Source organism: Talaromyces amestolkiae, assembly GCF_001896365.1.
Source record: "Talaromyces amestolkiae strain CIB chromosome Unknown scaffold19.1, whole genome shotgun sequence".
NCBI classification, from domain to species: domain Eukaryota; kingdom Fungi; phylum Ascomycota; class Eurotiomycetes; order Eurotiales; family Trichocomaceae; genus Talaromyces; species Talaromyces amestolkiae.
Window position 1 is genome coordinate 159,048 of NW_024468055.1, and position 15,714 is coordinate 174,761.

At 43.4% G+C, this 15,714-nt stretch overlaps 3 protein-coding genes across 3 annotated transcripts; 1 reads left to right on the plus strand and 2 right to left on the minus strand.

The window, feature by feature from the left end:
* Positions 1-2,366: 2,366 nt before the first annotated feature.
* BHQ10_008387 (uncharacterized protein) lies at positions 2,367-3,058 on the minus strand (the record flags this gene model as incomplete). The annotated part of the gene is made up of 3 exons (XM_040881186.1): positions 2,367-2,511; positions 2,569-2,975; positions 3,029-3,058. The coding sequence occupies 3 exons, from the start codon at positions 3,056-3,058 to the stop codon at positions 2,367-2,369; spliced, it is 582 nt and encodes a 193-aa protein (XP_040736889.1).
* A 2,897-nt stretch (positions 3,059-5,955) lies between these two features.
* Positions 5,956-6,593, plus strand: BHQ10_008388 (uncharacterized protein; the record flags this gene model as incomplete). The annotated part of the gene is made up of 2 exons (XM_040881187.1): positions 5,956-6,022; positions 6,076-6,593. The coding sequence occupies 2 exons, from the start codon at positions 5,956-5,958 to the stop codon at positions 6,591-6,593; spliced, it is 585 nt and encodes a 194-aa protein (XP_040736890.1).
* Positions 6,594-7,623: 1,030 nt separating this feature from the next.
* BHQ10_008389 (uncharacterized protein) lies at positions 7,624-12,304 on the minus strand (the record flags this gene model as incomplete). The annotated part of the gene is made up of 14 exons (XM_040881188.1): positions 7,624-7,846; positions 7,906-8,364; positions 8,441-9,062; positions 9,119-9,183; positions 9,253-9,303; positions 9,382-9,453; positions 9,514-9,637; positions 9,696-10,061; positions 10,107-10,269; positions 10,327-11,063; positions 11,128-11,361; positions 11,449-11,728; positions 11,788-12,191; positions 12,283-12,304. The coding sequence occupies 14 exons, from the start codon at positions 12,302-12,304 to the stop codon at positions 7,624-7,626; spliced, it is 3,822 nt and encodes a 1,273-aa protein (XP_040736891.1).
* Positions 12,305-15,714: the final 3,410 nt, after the last annotated feature.

Here is a 15,714-nt window from a genome sequence, read left to right on the forward strand (position 1 = left end):
ATACCAGACGTATGTACGTATAGAAAGCACACATATGTAGACTAGAATCAGTGACAGAAGAGGAAACACAGTATCTTCTCACTCGACGTCGAGAAATTACAATTAGCAGAAAGTGATTGATTAGTTTGTTTAGTCCGAATGTATAAGACACGCGCAGCTTCTGCTTGGGGTTCGACAGTACCTAGGTATCAAAAAAGAGTAAAAATTTCCTGCAATGGTGATACATCCATAACCTTATGGTTGCTCAATCTACTTATTCAGTAGCGAAACAGATACTGTCGCAATCAGCATCATTACACAGCTACCACCAAATATGGATCTCATCCCTCTCATTGGCACTTCATTATCCATCTCCTCCACCAAAGAAAAAATAACGGTACCGCAAAGCATAGCCAAAATTTGCGGAAGGCAGATTGACACGTTATTAATCCCTATCACAGTCGCAACGCTGTTTCCGCTTTCCTTGTCTGCCTCAGCGGATTCTTGATGTCGAAGAATCTCGCGGTTGACAAGAACAGGTGGAATCCACATCATCAACCCCCAGGAAAATCCACTGATGCTCATTATGTAAATCATCAATCTGCTAGAGTTTGTGTTAAGTATACCAAATATAGCACCCGCGGAAAGAAGAAGAGAGGCCATCCAGATGTTTCGATATGATAGCCAGGATGGTGTTATCCTCTGAGTGAAGTCTTTTTCTTCGCTCAAAAATCTTCTGGATTTATCTGCACGGGACAGGATGCTTTCAGATATCTGAGGGAAGACGCAAACTGTGATCAGGGAAAAGATGGACTGGCAGAGAAGTCCAAGAGGGCCCATTGCCCTGGATTGTGATTCAATCTCGTTGCCAGACTGGCCGGATTCGTAAAGATCTTTCACGAATGTTAAAAGAGGTGGTGCTAATATCAAATGTAAACTTTAACTTACCGGTGGTGCTTATGAAGCTGCCAGAATAATTAACAGATAATTAAGAAACGCAGGAAAGAAAAGCATACCTGCTGATATAGAGCATAAAAGGAAMCCATGCGAGCCACGAAAAGAACTGTACAACCTGAATTTTAAACATTTCGGAAGATACCAGAAGAGGAAGGTCTCGTATTTTGCGAATAACCCGGGTAAGGACCCATGTATCAATCTCTTCTCGTGTCCAAGTAGTATCATTTGTGCAGAGACAAGTGATGCTTTAAAAAAGAATAACGATGAACGAGTTGAGTAGGATCAAGGCATTGAGTTGGGAGCGACCAAGGATTGGAAATGCCCTCGGCAAATCCACATAAGATAGTAAGTATGAACAAGTGTTGGTAGTAGTTATCAGTCGAGTAGCCCATGCATTTATCATAGGCTGATGTTGACTATGACACTGATCCACCATCATAGCACGGACCCCAACCTGAACAGCCTGTGCGGATACATTCAATGATACAATGGATAGAATTCCGAATGTTTGAGATGTTGCACACGTTGGCCGCGAGCCTGAGCAAGAGCTGTCAAGAATTTGGCCTAAGGCCGGGCTCCATGAGATCCCAAGTAATGAAATCACGAGTCCGATCCCACCTATTGCAATGAATGGTTTTCGCCTTCCCCAACGTGAAGGACAAATGTCACTCCAAGCTCCGAATAAGGGTTGCAAGACGGCACCGCATAAAGGAGGCGAGAGCCAGATCAGATTTATGAACTTGGGATGAATCCCAAGTGATAAGAGGAAGTTCTGTGTTATATATCAGTATGAGAAAGTTTTGCGAGTATTGGGTGTTGGACAGACTGTGCCTTCCGCGAATTGGACAGAAAATGCTACTTGCAGACTTCGTAGAGTTTAGCTAATGTTAGATAAACTAAAGCCTGACGATACACTTACCCAGCGAGACCGGAAGTTATTACGAGAAATAAAAATGTGCTCTTTCCTCGAACCACTTGTTTCGCCTCATAACCAAGTCTGGAGTGATTTTTCTCTGGATCATACTCCATTTCTGGGTAAATACTCCTTAATAGAGCCCACGGGGACATGTTGACTGTTCTTGATCAGCTTGGTGGTCTCAACCGAGGGGTAATGTTGGAGGCCCGTTGGCAGATAAAAATCTGATTACAGATTCCACTTCAATCTCAAGATAATTCGGCTCTAGTCGGGGAACTAGGTCAACCCGTTGGATGGATTATAGGGCTTATCCTGGAACTGGCGTCTTTTTGCAGTGGCTGATACCGATAAATCCTCCCACTCCGCGATTAGCCTAATTTTGTATTTCTTACCGGATTTACTTAGACCGGCAAGAGAAAGTGATATATACTGTTAAGGAAATGGATTATAATTTTTTTTACATGAGTATGTTCGAAATGAATATTATCTGCATTGTCTTCATTTTTGATGCACTTCAACACTCGCGATAGAAAACCTCTTGACGTCCTGTAATGCGATCACTGTCGTTCTTCATGATCATTTCTTGACAATGAGTTGTATGCACTTTGCTTCCAAGTAACGTATCGACGGGCGGGCCACCCATCGTAGCGTAGTGAATTCTAGTCCAGACAAACATACAATGGATTTGGTGATAACGCGTCGTGGTCCAAACGTACCCATCCCAGTCGCCCGCGGTCAGTTCTGCGAGAGCAACCTGTTCCGTCCCTTCTTTATCTTTATAGTACTTCCAGTCTTCCAGTTCCAAAAACTCCCTGGTAAGATCTGGATCAACGCACTCAGAGGGTGTCCATGCAACGGTGAGCATGTCAAAGATGCACCCAGCCGCGCGCGCCTCCCCGGGTGTAGTACCACAACCACGAAGCGGCCGGTTAATCTGATGGGTATCATAACCAGACGATGGGAGATGTCGTCGAAGGCTGAAATATATAATTGCTAGAGCAAGGGCTGTTCCCAACCCAAACGAGAAGAAGTGGTGAACCGCGGTCATCATCTTCCTAGATGAGTGTTGACGGTGGTACACCTTCCCACTATCGACATTTTGATATTTATGGACCGTTGGCCACTTAATTGTAATGTTAGTTACAGTAGAATAAGATAATTGCTTAGCTTTCATACCTTCATTAGATATCGATAGCTGTTCAGCATGATGTCGCACACCATAAAAATGGTACTATACAAGGTCGGGTCTATAAATTTTGTGGGCAGACCATTCAACAGGATCGCATGTAAATGCAAATCCTTAAGCGATGTTAAGGAAAATCCAAATGTTACATTCCAATGATATCAAGGATATTAGCACACTTAGCTCTATGATGGTGAAATTATTGCAAAAAATAGCCTATTCAATGTTCGCACATCGGGTAATCCGACGAACAACACATGTGGGACCTGGGTATTGTCCTTCCAGTAGCTAGAATATAATCGTTATCAACATGATTACCGGTCCCACGGTAAATTTTCGTACTATTACTGAGCTGCGCCGAAGCGCCGGACGAGCTCTAATTCAGAGGGAATCTGCTTAGTCTACCTGACATCTTAAACCAAGGATATTTGAACTTCATTCACAGGCGTTCCAATCATTCCTCAGAAACCGGCCAAGCATTTTTTCTCTGCTAGTCAGCGGCCATGGATGCCTCATCACCCAGTGAAGACTTTTCTTCGTCACAAGAAACTGTCAACCTTTTGCCACGCTATAACAAGAGCATCGATGAGCACGGAAACACCATAGCACCAGAACGAAAGCCGCCTTGTCTAGAAAAAATCGTTTTATATTCGATACTCGCTGTTTTGATTGTCGGTTTAAATGTACTTCTCGGACTCCAAATTTCACCTTTCCTTGGCTCTAGATTGGAGCCATCTCAATTGAGCAATGTTGCCAACCCATCTGGAATGAGCAAGGGAATAAGTCATGACCATGGCCACGAAATGGAGCAAGATGAATATATAAACTGCGGAAATATAAACTCGCTTGAATCCAAGATTGCTCACGACTGCGTATTTGATGTCTATCTGCCAGGTTGGGTCCCTAGAGTTTGTTCCAACGACGAGCTGCGCGATGAGTTCTCGAAGCTTCCCAAATTTGAGTGGTATCTAGATGAGGAGAGGACTAAGAGTATTCCTGAATCATCCTTGAAGGAATATTGGAAATTCGGCTCGATGGTATATAGTGATCCCGAGTATCATGTATATCATTGTGCGTATACGATGCGTGCCATGACCGCGTCTCTTGGGAATACAACTCGGTGTTTCCCCAAGAAATTCTTGAATCATAAACACACCCAGCATTGTGTCAAGGTGTTGAAAGGAACAGAGACCAATCTCGTGAATGAAGTTCATTATGGAAAGGATGTGGAATGTTATGTACCTCATCAGTGATGGGTGCAATCGTAACTTTTATCATTTTTGAACGTTGTATTTAGTTTACCAATGACTTGTATGGAACCAATGTATACCTGTAAGAGTTTTATGTTTTTTGTGTCACGAGAATTCAATATTTCCGACTGTCTAAGCTTTACAAAGTGTGGATATTCGCCCAACCAAGAAGGTCATCCCAATTCTTACACATATGCACTGTTCCCATTCCCTCTGCTCTATGAAATGCATCCACATACTCGCCGCCTTCTAAGGTCGTGTCTGCATGGCACATCAGCGTTACCCGTAAGTACTCGATACAGTGCTGGACGTGGCTAGTAGTCTCTTCCATTGGCTCCTGACGAGATAAAAGATGTAGGCTCTTCGCAATTGCGTGCTACAGTCACTGTATCAGTCTTTGCAAAGTAGGGTATAGACTGTAAAATACACTCCGGGGACTCACTAGACAGTGTAATTGATGAAAAACTGCTATTCCAAGGTAGTAGTCTCCAGAAGTCTCATCTTGCAATGGATTCGGGATATTGCGACTCTGCGGGTCTATCTTTATGTGCGATGATTTTTCTAGATTCCATCCAGGCATTAAATTATAATCCTTTATAGTTTTTGGAAAAGCACAAGAGAGATCTACAACATACCTGGATGTAAAGACAGCCATGCCTGCTGAACAGCGAGGTCGTCCACTGGATTTGTCGACTGTACGTATGAAAACTCCGACGAGTTCCAAAATTTGATTGGTATAGTCGGGACTACTTTAAGCTTTAGTAAATTTTCGTAATATACATATGGTCCTAAAATACATACATTGAGGAACTATACCCATCATATCTTCTCCAATATCCAGTTGGTGGCGATGTGACCATAATGCTCCATTTTCGTGGCTTCTGAATGTACAGTAGATGAAGTATAGTGAGAGACCTGTCGTTAACATAACATGCAAGTACCAGAAGCCTTTCAATCCACGCCAGACTATGGAAGTCCTTTGGCGACCATGGTCTCGTGAGAATTTTTCGCCTCCGAAGTGTCTTCGATCCTTTTCATCGTGTAGCAGTGAATCGTAACTCGATGTATCTTCCAAGTCATGTTCGTCAGAAGCCATAATTGAGTTTTGAGTTGTGGATAACAATAAAATAAGGCACTAGAGTGAGTCACTGAACGACTTTTTCAGAGCGCGCAAAACTGCAGCGGTTTAACAACGAGGTACACAATTACTAACCGGTAACCGATACTACCGCTGTAAATCTCGCGATGCAAACTACGATAAATTTAATTTTCCGAATAACCGAACAAGATCCTTTTCAGAAATACATGATAATTGCGAATTTTCTTCCAATGATGTGATCTAAAACAACCTCCGACTAACTTCTACCGAGGTGCGGTAAAAACGTTGGAAATATGTCTTCATAGAGCTGCGGCAACAAGGTGAAAGCGCAATTTTCCCTTATACAATTCTACCGATAGCTACCGATAGGTAATTGTAGTAGGCAAATAGCAACTATTTGAGCTGCGCTGACGGTTATAAAATGGTATACATGTCACTGGTTATATATTTGTATACAAGAATAAAATAGCCAGATACGTTCGACACTCAATCTTCAGCCAGGATTAATCTTAAAGTCCACATTGTATCTCATCCACCATACCGGATTAGTGACCCTGTATATCACACCAAGATGCATGTACCAGTCATCACTGCTGTGCTTTTGCACACCTTAGCAGTCTTCGCTTCTCCTATTCCATGTATGTTTGTTCGGTTCCAGAGGAACCAAAGCTGTACTGAAAATTTCTTTTAGCACCTGGGAAGGATGGCGTCGAGTCCCCGGAATACATTTATGAAGACAAGCGCGCTGTTGAGTCTCCCGAGTACATCTACGAAGACAAGCGCGCTACCGAGTCCCCGGAATACATCTACGAAGACAAGCGCGCTACCGAGTCCCCTGAGTACATCTATGAAGACAAGCGTGCTACTGAATCTCCGGAGTACATCTATGAGGACAAGCGCGCCACTGAGTCCCCCGAGTACATCTACGAAGATAAGCGTGCTACCGAGTCTCCCGAGTACATTTACGAAGACAAGCGTGCTACCGAATCTCCGGAGTACATCTATGAAGACAAGCGCGCTACCGAGTCCCCTGAGTACATCTATGAGGACAAGCGTGCCACTGAGTCTCCCGAGTACATTTACGAAGACAAGCGTGCTACCGAATCTCCGGAGTACATCTACGAAGACAAGCGTGCTACCGAATCTCCGGAGTACATCTACGAAGACAAGCGCGCTGTTGAGTCCCCCGAGTACATCTATGAAGACTAGTGCCAATCAAAAGATCCAAACATTTCCTCAACAAGCACTAGACGATACGATAACTATGCAAATGTTTGGATGGCATAAAGGCGTTGAAGGTCTTAGAGACACCTGATACGACAGCTCGGCTACGAAGTAGTTTATTATATGGTTTACTCTTGACAATTTGCGAGACAGTTATGGCATGAAGAAAGAAAGGAAAATGGACGGTGATCAGGGGGTAAACAACGCTCGTTACAATCGTACGTTCTGCTGGATATTGAAATTTACTATTTACGTTGTCTGTTAGTCCTTCAATAGCGAGGCTTCAATAGCGAGGCTTCTATACTCAAAGTGGAAGCTACCATATTATCACCGATACTGAGAGACTCATCTATGTAGATGTGTTCAGCTTGAGATTTAGAGTTGATTGCATTATCGTAAGGCCACCGCTATGATAAAGTAGAATTTTTAAATTCAAGACCGACCAGTTAAAGGGAGCGTCACCGTTGTCGAATCCGTTTTCAGAGTTTCTTCATCATCTTATGCACCTCAGACTACTGGATGATTATCATAAATCGCCTATGATAAGATAAATAAATCTGAATTGAGCTGCCGGGCTCCTTGAGAGTATGTCAGTATTTATCTTGACATGCAAGAAATTCATTTCAGGTCTGACTTATCTTTTGAAAGGTTAACGTAATAACCCTAATTCTGCAGAAAAAGATGTTAGTAAATTCAGTAACTGGGCGATATAATGGGGCAAACGTTCGTCCTCCTCTATTATTGTCTTAGGGCTACGTGATCGCAGCCCTGACCTACTTGGAGTGGTACGGGACGGGCCGGCCGGGCCATCCCAGCAACTCACGCTCAACGTACATCTTCGCGAATCTCATTACAATGCCCAAGTCCTTGCGTGGTAAAATGGCCGAGAAGTCAAATTTATCATCATAGAAGATACAGCACTACGTATACAACGGTATGTAAGTTATATGGAATTCTATGTATGTTGTGTCTCGAATCCACAGCAGATAATATCGCCATTCACCGAGCGTTTGGACTATGAGTTGATCCCCATAGCATCGTGCAGCTTTTTAAATTCGGTGCTACCATTGAGCAAGGACTGTGGTCGATCGCATTCTACTAGCTCTCCGTTTTTCATGACGGCAACTCGATCGTACCGGTTGATAAATCGCAGCCGGTGAACAACGGAAACAATGGTCTTTGCTGAGAACTCATCATCAATAATCTTCTGCATCGTTGTTTCTGTCTCCCAATCCACACTGTGATAGCTCTTTAGCCTTCGAAGGATGATAGAATATGATGGGATTGGATTTCTCACCTGCTCGTGGCTTCGTCTAAAACGAGAATAGGACTCGGTGTGGTCAAAGCTCTGGCTAGACTGAATAATTGTCTCTCACCCATAGACCAGTCAGATGCAACAAAAGTCATATCAAGTCCACCGTTGGCCTCAACTCGGGCCCATAAGCCAATTTTCTTGATAGAGGATTCAATGCATTCATCTGACGCTCGGTTATGTGGGTCAAGGTTCAATCTGATACTGCCAGGTATGAAGAAGGGTTCTTGGGTGACAACATTTAGTCTGGTGCGAATGTCTCCTCGGTCGAGTGATGCCAAATTGATTTCGTCGACGATACACTTGCCACTCTGCACATCTATCATTTGTAGAAGTAATAAAATCAAGGATGTCTTTCCACTTCCGGACTGGCCACAAATGGCTATTTTCTCTCCGGGTTTGATATCTAGAGACAGCCGTTTCAGGATCGGGGCTGTATCTGTGCTAGAGTTTTGGAAGCATGTTAGCATTGCAGAATTATCCTTTATATTCCATGCTTCTTTGAGGTGGCAGTACTCACCTATAGGAGGCTGTGACGTCCTCGAAACGTATAGCACCTTGCAAGGGCCATTCGTGGCTAGGAGGAGCAGGATCACAGTCAAGGCGACTTTCGGACGGAGTGTCTTCTGCAAACTGCTTGATACGCGCAACAGCCCCTATGGATATTTCTGTGAGTGTCCAGAACTGGATTGTGTTGGTCAAATCAGTATTGAACAGAAGAACAAGAGTCAATGCAACACCAGCAGCACCAGGACTGATATGATTCTTCAACCCGGTCGCTGTGGCCACTATAACCACCGCCATTGCCATCACAATCAAATCCAAAACCAGTTTCAACCACTGCTGAATACAATACAGCATGTAGAGTGGTTTCTGGGAATAGTCAAGAATTTCTTCGCATTGACCTCGAAATCGGGCTTGCCATTTCATCAACCTAATAACGGACACACCGGATTCGGTTTCCATGAATTGTGAATAGAGCGGTGCCTTGGCTTCAATGTCGAGAAGCCTGACTTGCCGTGAAGTGCGCAGGTAGTAGAGTTGGACACCCCACAATATGATGGCAATCACAGGAATGGCTACGGCGAAATATTTCCCCACAACACAGATAATGACCAGTATGACAATACACATGGCGGCTCCTACGAGGTATGTCATTTAATCACTAAATCAATGTAAAATGGGCATCGCTTCTTACCTTCTGCAAAATTATACATATAGATAGGCAGTTGCATGTCGATCAAGTTGATGTCCTGGCTGAATCTATCGTATAGCTGTCAGATCTCACTGGAATACCTTGGGTGGAACCATATCTGGACGGTAAAAAATTACCTATTAATCAAAGACCCTTTGTCGGATTTCTGTAAAAAGCTGATCGGGGCCCTAGATTTAAAACACATTAGATCGGATTCAGCCGTCAAGAATCATAATGGCTGTCACATGAGACGGAATACTGCATACCAAAGAGTTGCTTTCAGAAGGTCCGTATGAAGTCCACGTGCAGTATTTGTGATGATCACAATTGTAATAAGCCTAGCATTCAATCAGTCCCAACAAACTTTTGAGAAAATTCAAGGAAAGAAGGCTAGTCACCAGGCGGATCCAATGAGACCGGCAAGCGTAAGTGCGTTGAGTAGTGTATATACGCCTAGATACATCGCCAGATGACCGTTCGGATTCTTTTCATTTTCGTTTGACCAATTTTGAAGCCATACCGCTTCACAAGACGTCAGTTCAGAAATTGTAATTGGATCCAAAACAAGTTGACAACTCACTAGCATATTCTGCTGTAAAAGCCTGAATGATCATTACTCCAACGGCTGCTAAGCAGATGTATGGCCCAGCTCGATGAATGTAGTACTGATATACACCCCGGGTTCCATTTCGTTGTAGGATACCCACACCATTATTCGATTTACCATTTCCTTTATTCGCATTTTTATCACCTGGTTTTTCGAATTTCTGAGAGGTAAAATCCTGTTTGGTCGATAGTTTGAGCTCGTCCTCTGACTCCTTTTCCGTGGAATATGAAGTTGTAAACAACTCCGGGTTACGCGTGAGAATATCACAATATGATCCATTATCAGCTACATTCCCATCACCCAAAACGATAATATGATCGGCGTATGAAAGAAGATCCACTATCACATATCAGTATACAAAATGTCAGCGGATGTATAACCTACAATTATGCGTAGCCAATATCACGGATGTTTTGGATGTCCGAAAATAGCCATCTGGGCTAAAGAGACTTTGCATTATGGAATTGGTAGACCTTGAATCCAGACCGCTGAACACATCATCAAGAATCGCGACTGGTAGCCTCGAATAGACTGCACGAGCCAAAGACTGCAATATAAATGACTGTTAACACTCGAAACCTTTGCTAGTTCTAACCGAACTCACCACTCGTTGTTTCTGACCGCCGCTCAAGGAGCTGCCATTGCTTCCAGCTTTGTAGTGGTCTCCAGATTCAAAATTTTCTATATCTCTTTGTAGTGCGCATGAGGAGATGACGAATTCATACCATTTAGAATCAAAATCAGACCCTCCCGTAACATTGTGGCGAATTGTACTATTCATCAGCCATGGGGTTTGAGGACAATATGCAGCGTATGATACCGTATTAGTAATATCACCTTGTCTGACTGTTGTTTCGCCGATAATGCTCTCGAGAAGAAAAGACTTTCCAGATCCAACTGGTCCCACGACCATTGTAATTTTCTTTGCCGGGATACTGAAATTCAAGCCTGCCAAAACGATGTCCGAATCCTTAGACCACGATATACTTGTGTTTTTGAATTCAAGTAATTGGCCATTTATGATTTCCATATTCAGTGCAGACATTTCAGTCGCTTCGTGAGATATGGCACCATGACTGTCAATACTGATAGCAGAATCAGTGTCCTCTGTTACAAGCTCTTCTTTCAGATAGAATTGCTCGACACGCTCAAGACAGCCAATCGCTTGTCTTAACATTGGAATAGAAAAGACGAGTTTAATCAGTGGAGCAGTGACTAGCGACACCAAAGAGAGGGACGCGAAGGCTTGCGCTGCAAGCAATGTTTGGTTCTTCCCAACCGCAGCAATAATTCCATACGTCAAGAACATTGCATACGGGGCGAGATATTGAGGAGCATTTGCTAAAGTGATCAGTTTGCATGACTTCAGGGGAACAGACGAAGAATGGTGTTCTGGGGCACTTACACAATACAGCGACTACTACCATAATTTTTCTGTATCTCACCGAGTCTTTAAGTTCAAGTTCCCGTAAATTGTTGATAGTATTGAATAACAATTCCTTGAGCCCGAGCATCTGAACTGCCTTCATATCACCAAGCATAGCCGATGTAACAGCAAGTCTTTTCTGGATCCGTTCAATCCAAGCTTTCTGCGCAGCTGCCATTCGTTTGGAGACCGGGCCAGTCAGATAAACGCAGACTATAAGAAGGTAAGTAGCGAACGATGAAAGAAATAATGCAACAAAGAAAGCTAGAAGCGCATTTCTTGAGCAATCAGCCTACATACATAGAGAGATTAGTGTAGGTACCACACAGGCCACATAGACTTGACGCTCAAGAAGCCAAATAGCAATGCAAGCTTGAATAATAGATGCCCAAGTTTCGTGCATGTTTTTAATGGCATTCAGGATTCTCTCCATATCAGTACCCATAAGCGTAATAGCTTTTGCATCTTTGAGATCCTTAGCTTTTAGCATCATAGTCTTGTCATAAATCATGGAAACAAGCCCGGCGCGTGTCATGGTCGCGAAACGATTGACTTGTTGAAAATATACAGCCGTCGAGATCTGTCCAAATGAGCACATGGAAGCGCTATAATAAATCTAGCGCGTCGAATCACACTTACCGCCATGCCAAAATACACAATGACATAAGCTCCAACGAGACTCTGGCCATAACCTTTCGTTTCGGTAGTAACCTCTGACCCCATCCAAGTTACAGTTGTGGAGATCAAGAATGGCTGACATAATGTGAATGCTATAAGAGCGATGCGTGGGACAATTGCAGAGAGGATTGACCAGTGATAGGCACGGAACAGTGCTTTGAGAATTCGCCATGAGCCTTTAGACTCCATCCAAGCTCTACTTAACTTCGCATTTGTAGCGTGTCCACGTAAGTCGTGATCTACTTCTGGTATATCGCTGATCCCAATCGCCGTTGAAAATCCGGTTCGGAAGAGTGGTAAGATCCAGGCAAAAAAGCTTCGAGGCCAGAACCCGGAAACTTCCTCAGACGATAGCGTCAGGTACACTGGACGCAGAGTGCGAGTTTTTGAGGCAGATTCAACGAGTACCAGACCAAAAGTCACAGAGAATATTGCTGTCCACAGTCCCTGACATACACCCACCGATGGCATGAGCCATAGCGAGCGTAAACGGGGAATCTGCAGTACTGTGAGGAAAGAAAAGTATATAACAAGAGTGTCGGATGGTTTGAAAGAGCGCTGGTCTTCCAAAAATGATAAAACGGTTGCAGCAAAAGTCGCGACGATGCTTAAGACTCCCGCTGCCGTCGACAATGTGGTATGCAGAGAAGGTGACTGAGACCGAAATGCGGTGAAAAGTATGTACAAGACAAAAAGAACTGCGAGAAAACTCTTGCAAAACCTTGAAGTTAGAGATTTCTACACTAATTCAGCGTTCTCGCTGGCAACTTACAAGTTTGAGCACCGCCAACTTATGCGAAGTCACCTTAACCGGGCATTTGTGCAAGGAAAATAGTCTCGGTCCGATGCTAATTAGAAAGAGCGCGGCTGGGAGGGCACTGAAGAAAGCATCCTCGAAGAGCAGGGTGAAATCATATTCGCGACAGTTGACGGCTACGCGTGGGCCAAATTGATTATCTGCACCAAGTGTGCAGACTATACTCGCCGACATGATGATATGTCTTTTTCTGGATTCCGATATCCTTCAGAATTATTGCAACAGCCTAATGCAACAGCCTAAAAGTAAGCTCCTTATCTACCGGACTAATCCGGATTTGGATCATGTATCAATGTTTACAAATCTTACTCCATTTAAGTGATATGTTATTTGACTGTCGCATTCTATTGGTCGCTTCTACTTTTCGTTGTATTTTTGGGTCATGATAATTAAAATCAACATCTTTCATTGGCCTTCTCATAGATACGGACTAGTTGGTGAGGTTAGTTACAGCCTCGGCATGACTCAGCCGAGAACAAAGATACCCAGTGAAAAGCGTGGTGCTGTTTTCAGTTAATGTCAGCTTTATATGTTTAATTTCGAGGATAGACAGTTTGAACGGCATGGAAAGCCGGGTTTCTTAAGTTATTAATTCGTTTCAGCCTCCTATCTACATGTCCGTTTGTGACGAAAGAGGCCTTGTTGTCTACCTAGGTAAATGCGTAGCTCAGTACAAATAGTTGCTCGTCGATCTATTTCTGCTATATTGACTTAAGACAGTCTTGAATAGCAATACTAACTTTATGCACCTTGTCATAAGAAATTCCCGAGGAATTCGAGCATTTCGCAAAGAAGCCGTATGCGAATCCGAGATGTTTAAGGAGCTCTAACCTGTCTGGCCACATCGATAAAGACGTTGCAACAATACATAGCGCTACACACTGTATCTGTATGAGGTGACTGCTTCTCGATTAGCTGGTCATACGTAACATGTTAGGAGCACACGTCATAATGATGAGTCTTACCGGCTGGGTGAACCTGATATAGGCTGGAGAGCATTTCCAAGCTCTAAAATGGAGCACGCGGATTCAACCAAGGACTTATGGCAGTTTCGCTCAAATTGAGAATTAAGATGACCTTTTGACGCACCGATCAGAGCTCTGCAGCAGATATGTAGCACCAGTTCATGATACTGCAGCATGACTGTCGACTCATGTATTCTCGTCTGAAACGGAATACTGGGTAAAGTAATATTTATCTCTTCGGTTCCAGTAATTGATGATTGTTTCCAACTTGAGGCTAAGCTACTAAGCTGATTGACTGTTTCCTGAAGTCGTGTGAGAGATAGCCTAGCTCCTGCATTACTGTAAATCTTCTGAACAGAGTAGGAGCATATCTTAGCAAAATGGCAGTGCTGAACCAGTTCGGATAAGGGGCCACAGTCCTCCATCTTTAACGGTACGTGATCAATCATAGTATCGTCAATCATCTGAGCAGCGAAGCATATTCATTAGAGCATGATAAACATTACACAGATGGTATCACTGCAAACTCACAGAGAAGTGGCCTAGGCGCATGCAGTATGGTTTTTCAATTGTGTAAAGCAGCCAAAATGCCCCCTTTAGACGGGTTTCTTCATCCGGATTGCGACATAACATATCAATGGCCTTTCTGCTGTTGAGCCTGAGAGATTGTGCACTTGCAACGCATGACGTAAGAATCAACGGATTCAAAGTTGGTCGATACTGGGCAGAAAATGCCAACTGGACACTGTGAATTCGAGTAATAGAAATCGGTCCAAAGGAGTCTTACCAAGATAAGCAGAGCCTAAAAAGGACAACTAAGTATAAGTAACCTGATCTAATCGGATGTAAATATGGTAACGGATACTTTACCTGAAAGCTTAATATTGATTCACTTTTTCCAGCTGTCTTCAGCTTAGCCCAGGCTTCCTCAAAAAGATATTCTGATTCATCCTGTGCTATATCCGAAGCTGCTTGGTTGATGCTGTGCCAGTATGTGTAACATCCCACAGCAAGCACTCCATATATGAGACTAATTTTCACTTGATCGTTGGCTCTTTGTATGAAGACTTCGTGGAAAAGAGACCAAGTAAACCCTTCTTCGAGTATATGTACCCCCCTAGTATGCAGTCAGTCAATAATTTCCTCAAATATATCCAATCTTTGAATGCAGAGGCGTCTTTACATGTACGGTTCACTCAAATAACCTGCGAAATGTCGTATCAATGAGAGGACATCGATGTGAGGGAAATATTGACGAGGACTTACATCTGAGGTATGTCTTCAACATATCGATGTTTTGGAAAGGATCCCATAGTTGCTGCTGATCACGTGCGACTATTTTGGAGCAACTTATTTCGGATCCTACTAGAAGTAATTCTTCAAGAGCAGCTTCTAGTCCAGATGAGATTTTGTGATGTACCTTATGGTATTGTATGACGTTTCGAGCTACATTGATCAGACCAAAATCGAGACCGTTGTTTTCATCTAGATATATCCATCAGCTAGTTATTTCACGCATCATATGTCAAATGTAGCAAACCGTAATATAAATCCGTTAAAGCTTGATCTTGAATGTTAAGGTTGGATTTCTGTGGAATCTTTGAAATGTCATCTATGGCAATCCAGTTCGCCTTCTCGACGTCAACTCGTTGTGAGGTCTCGCCTCTAATTTGATCAAGATCGTCCAAGGCCACGTCCACTCCTTGCGCAGATAGCATACTAGGTCTTTGAATATGCGGTAATACAGGCGATTCGCTGAAAATAAGGTTGAGAATATCGTTATCTTCATAAGTAGACATCTGAGAAGAAACTGGTGAGAGGGTAGGAAATGCCATAGGGCTAGATGGTAGACAGTCGATAGGCGGAGGTTCGGTAGATGTAACTGTGATGATTTCTGACATCATGTCGTGCGTAAAATCACTCGAACCTGTGGCCACCAGTCAAAAAACCAATTTGCGTCGCCAGAGTCACTGGGGTATTCGTACAGCGCTGCGTTCTTTTTCGCCGTGATGGATATAAACACAAGGCACCGGAGTCCTAGAATTATAGTTAATGAAGTCTGAAGACTGAACACTCGATAGGTAAGCCCTTACAAGACATCTCTGA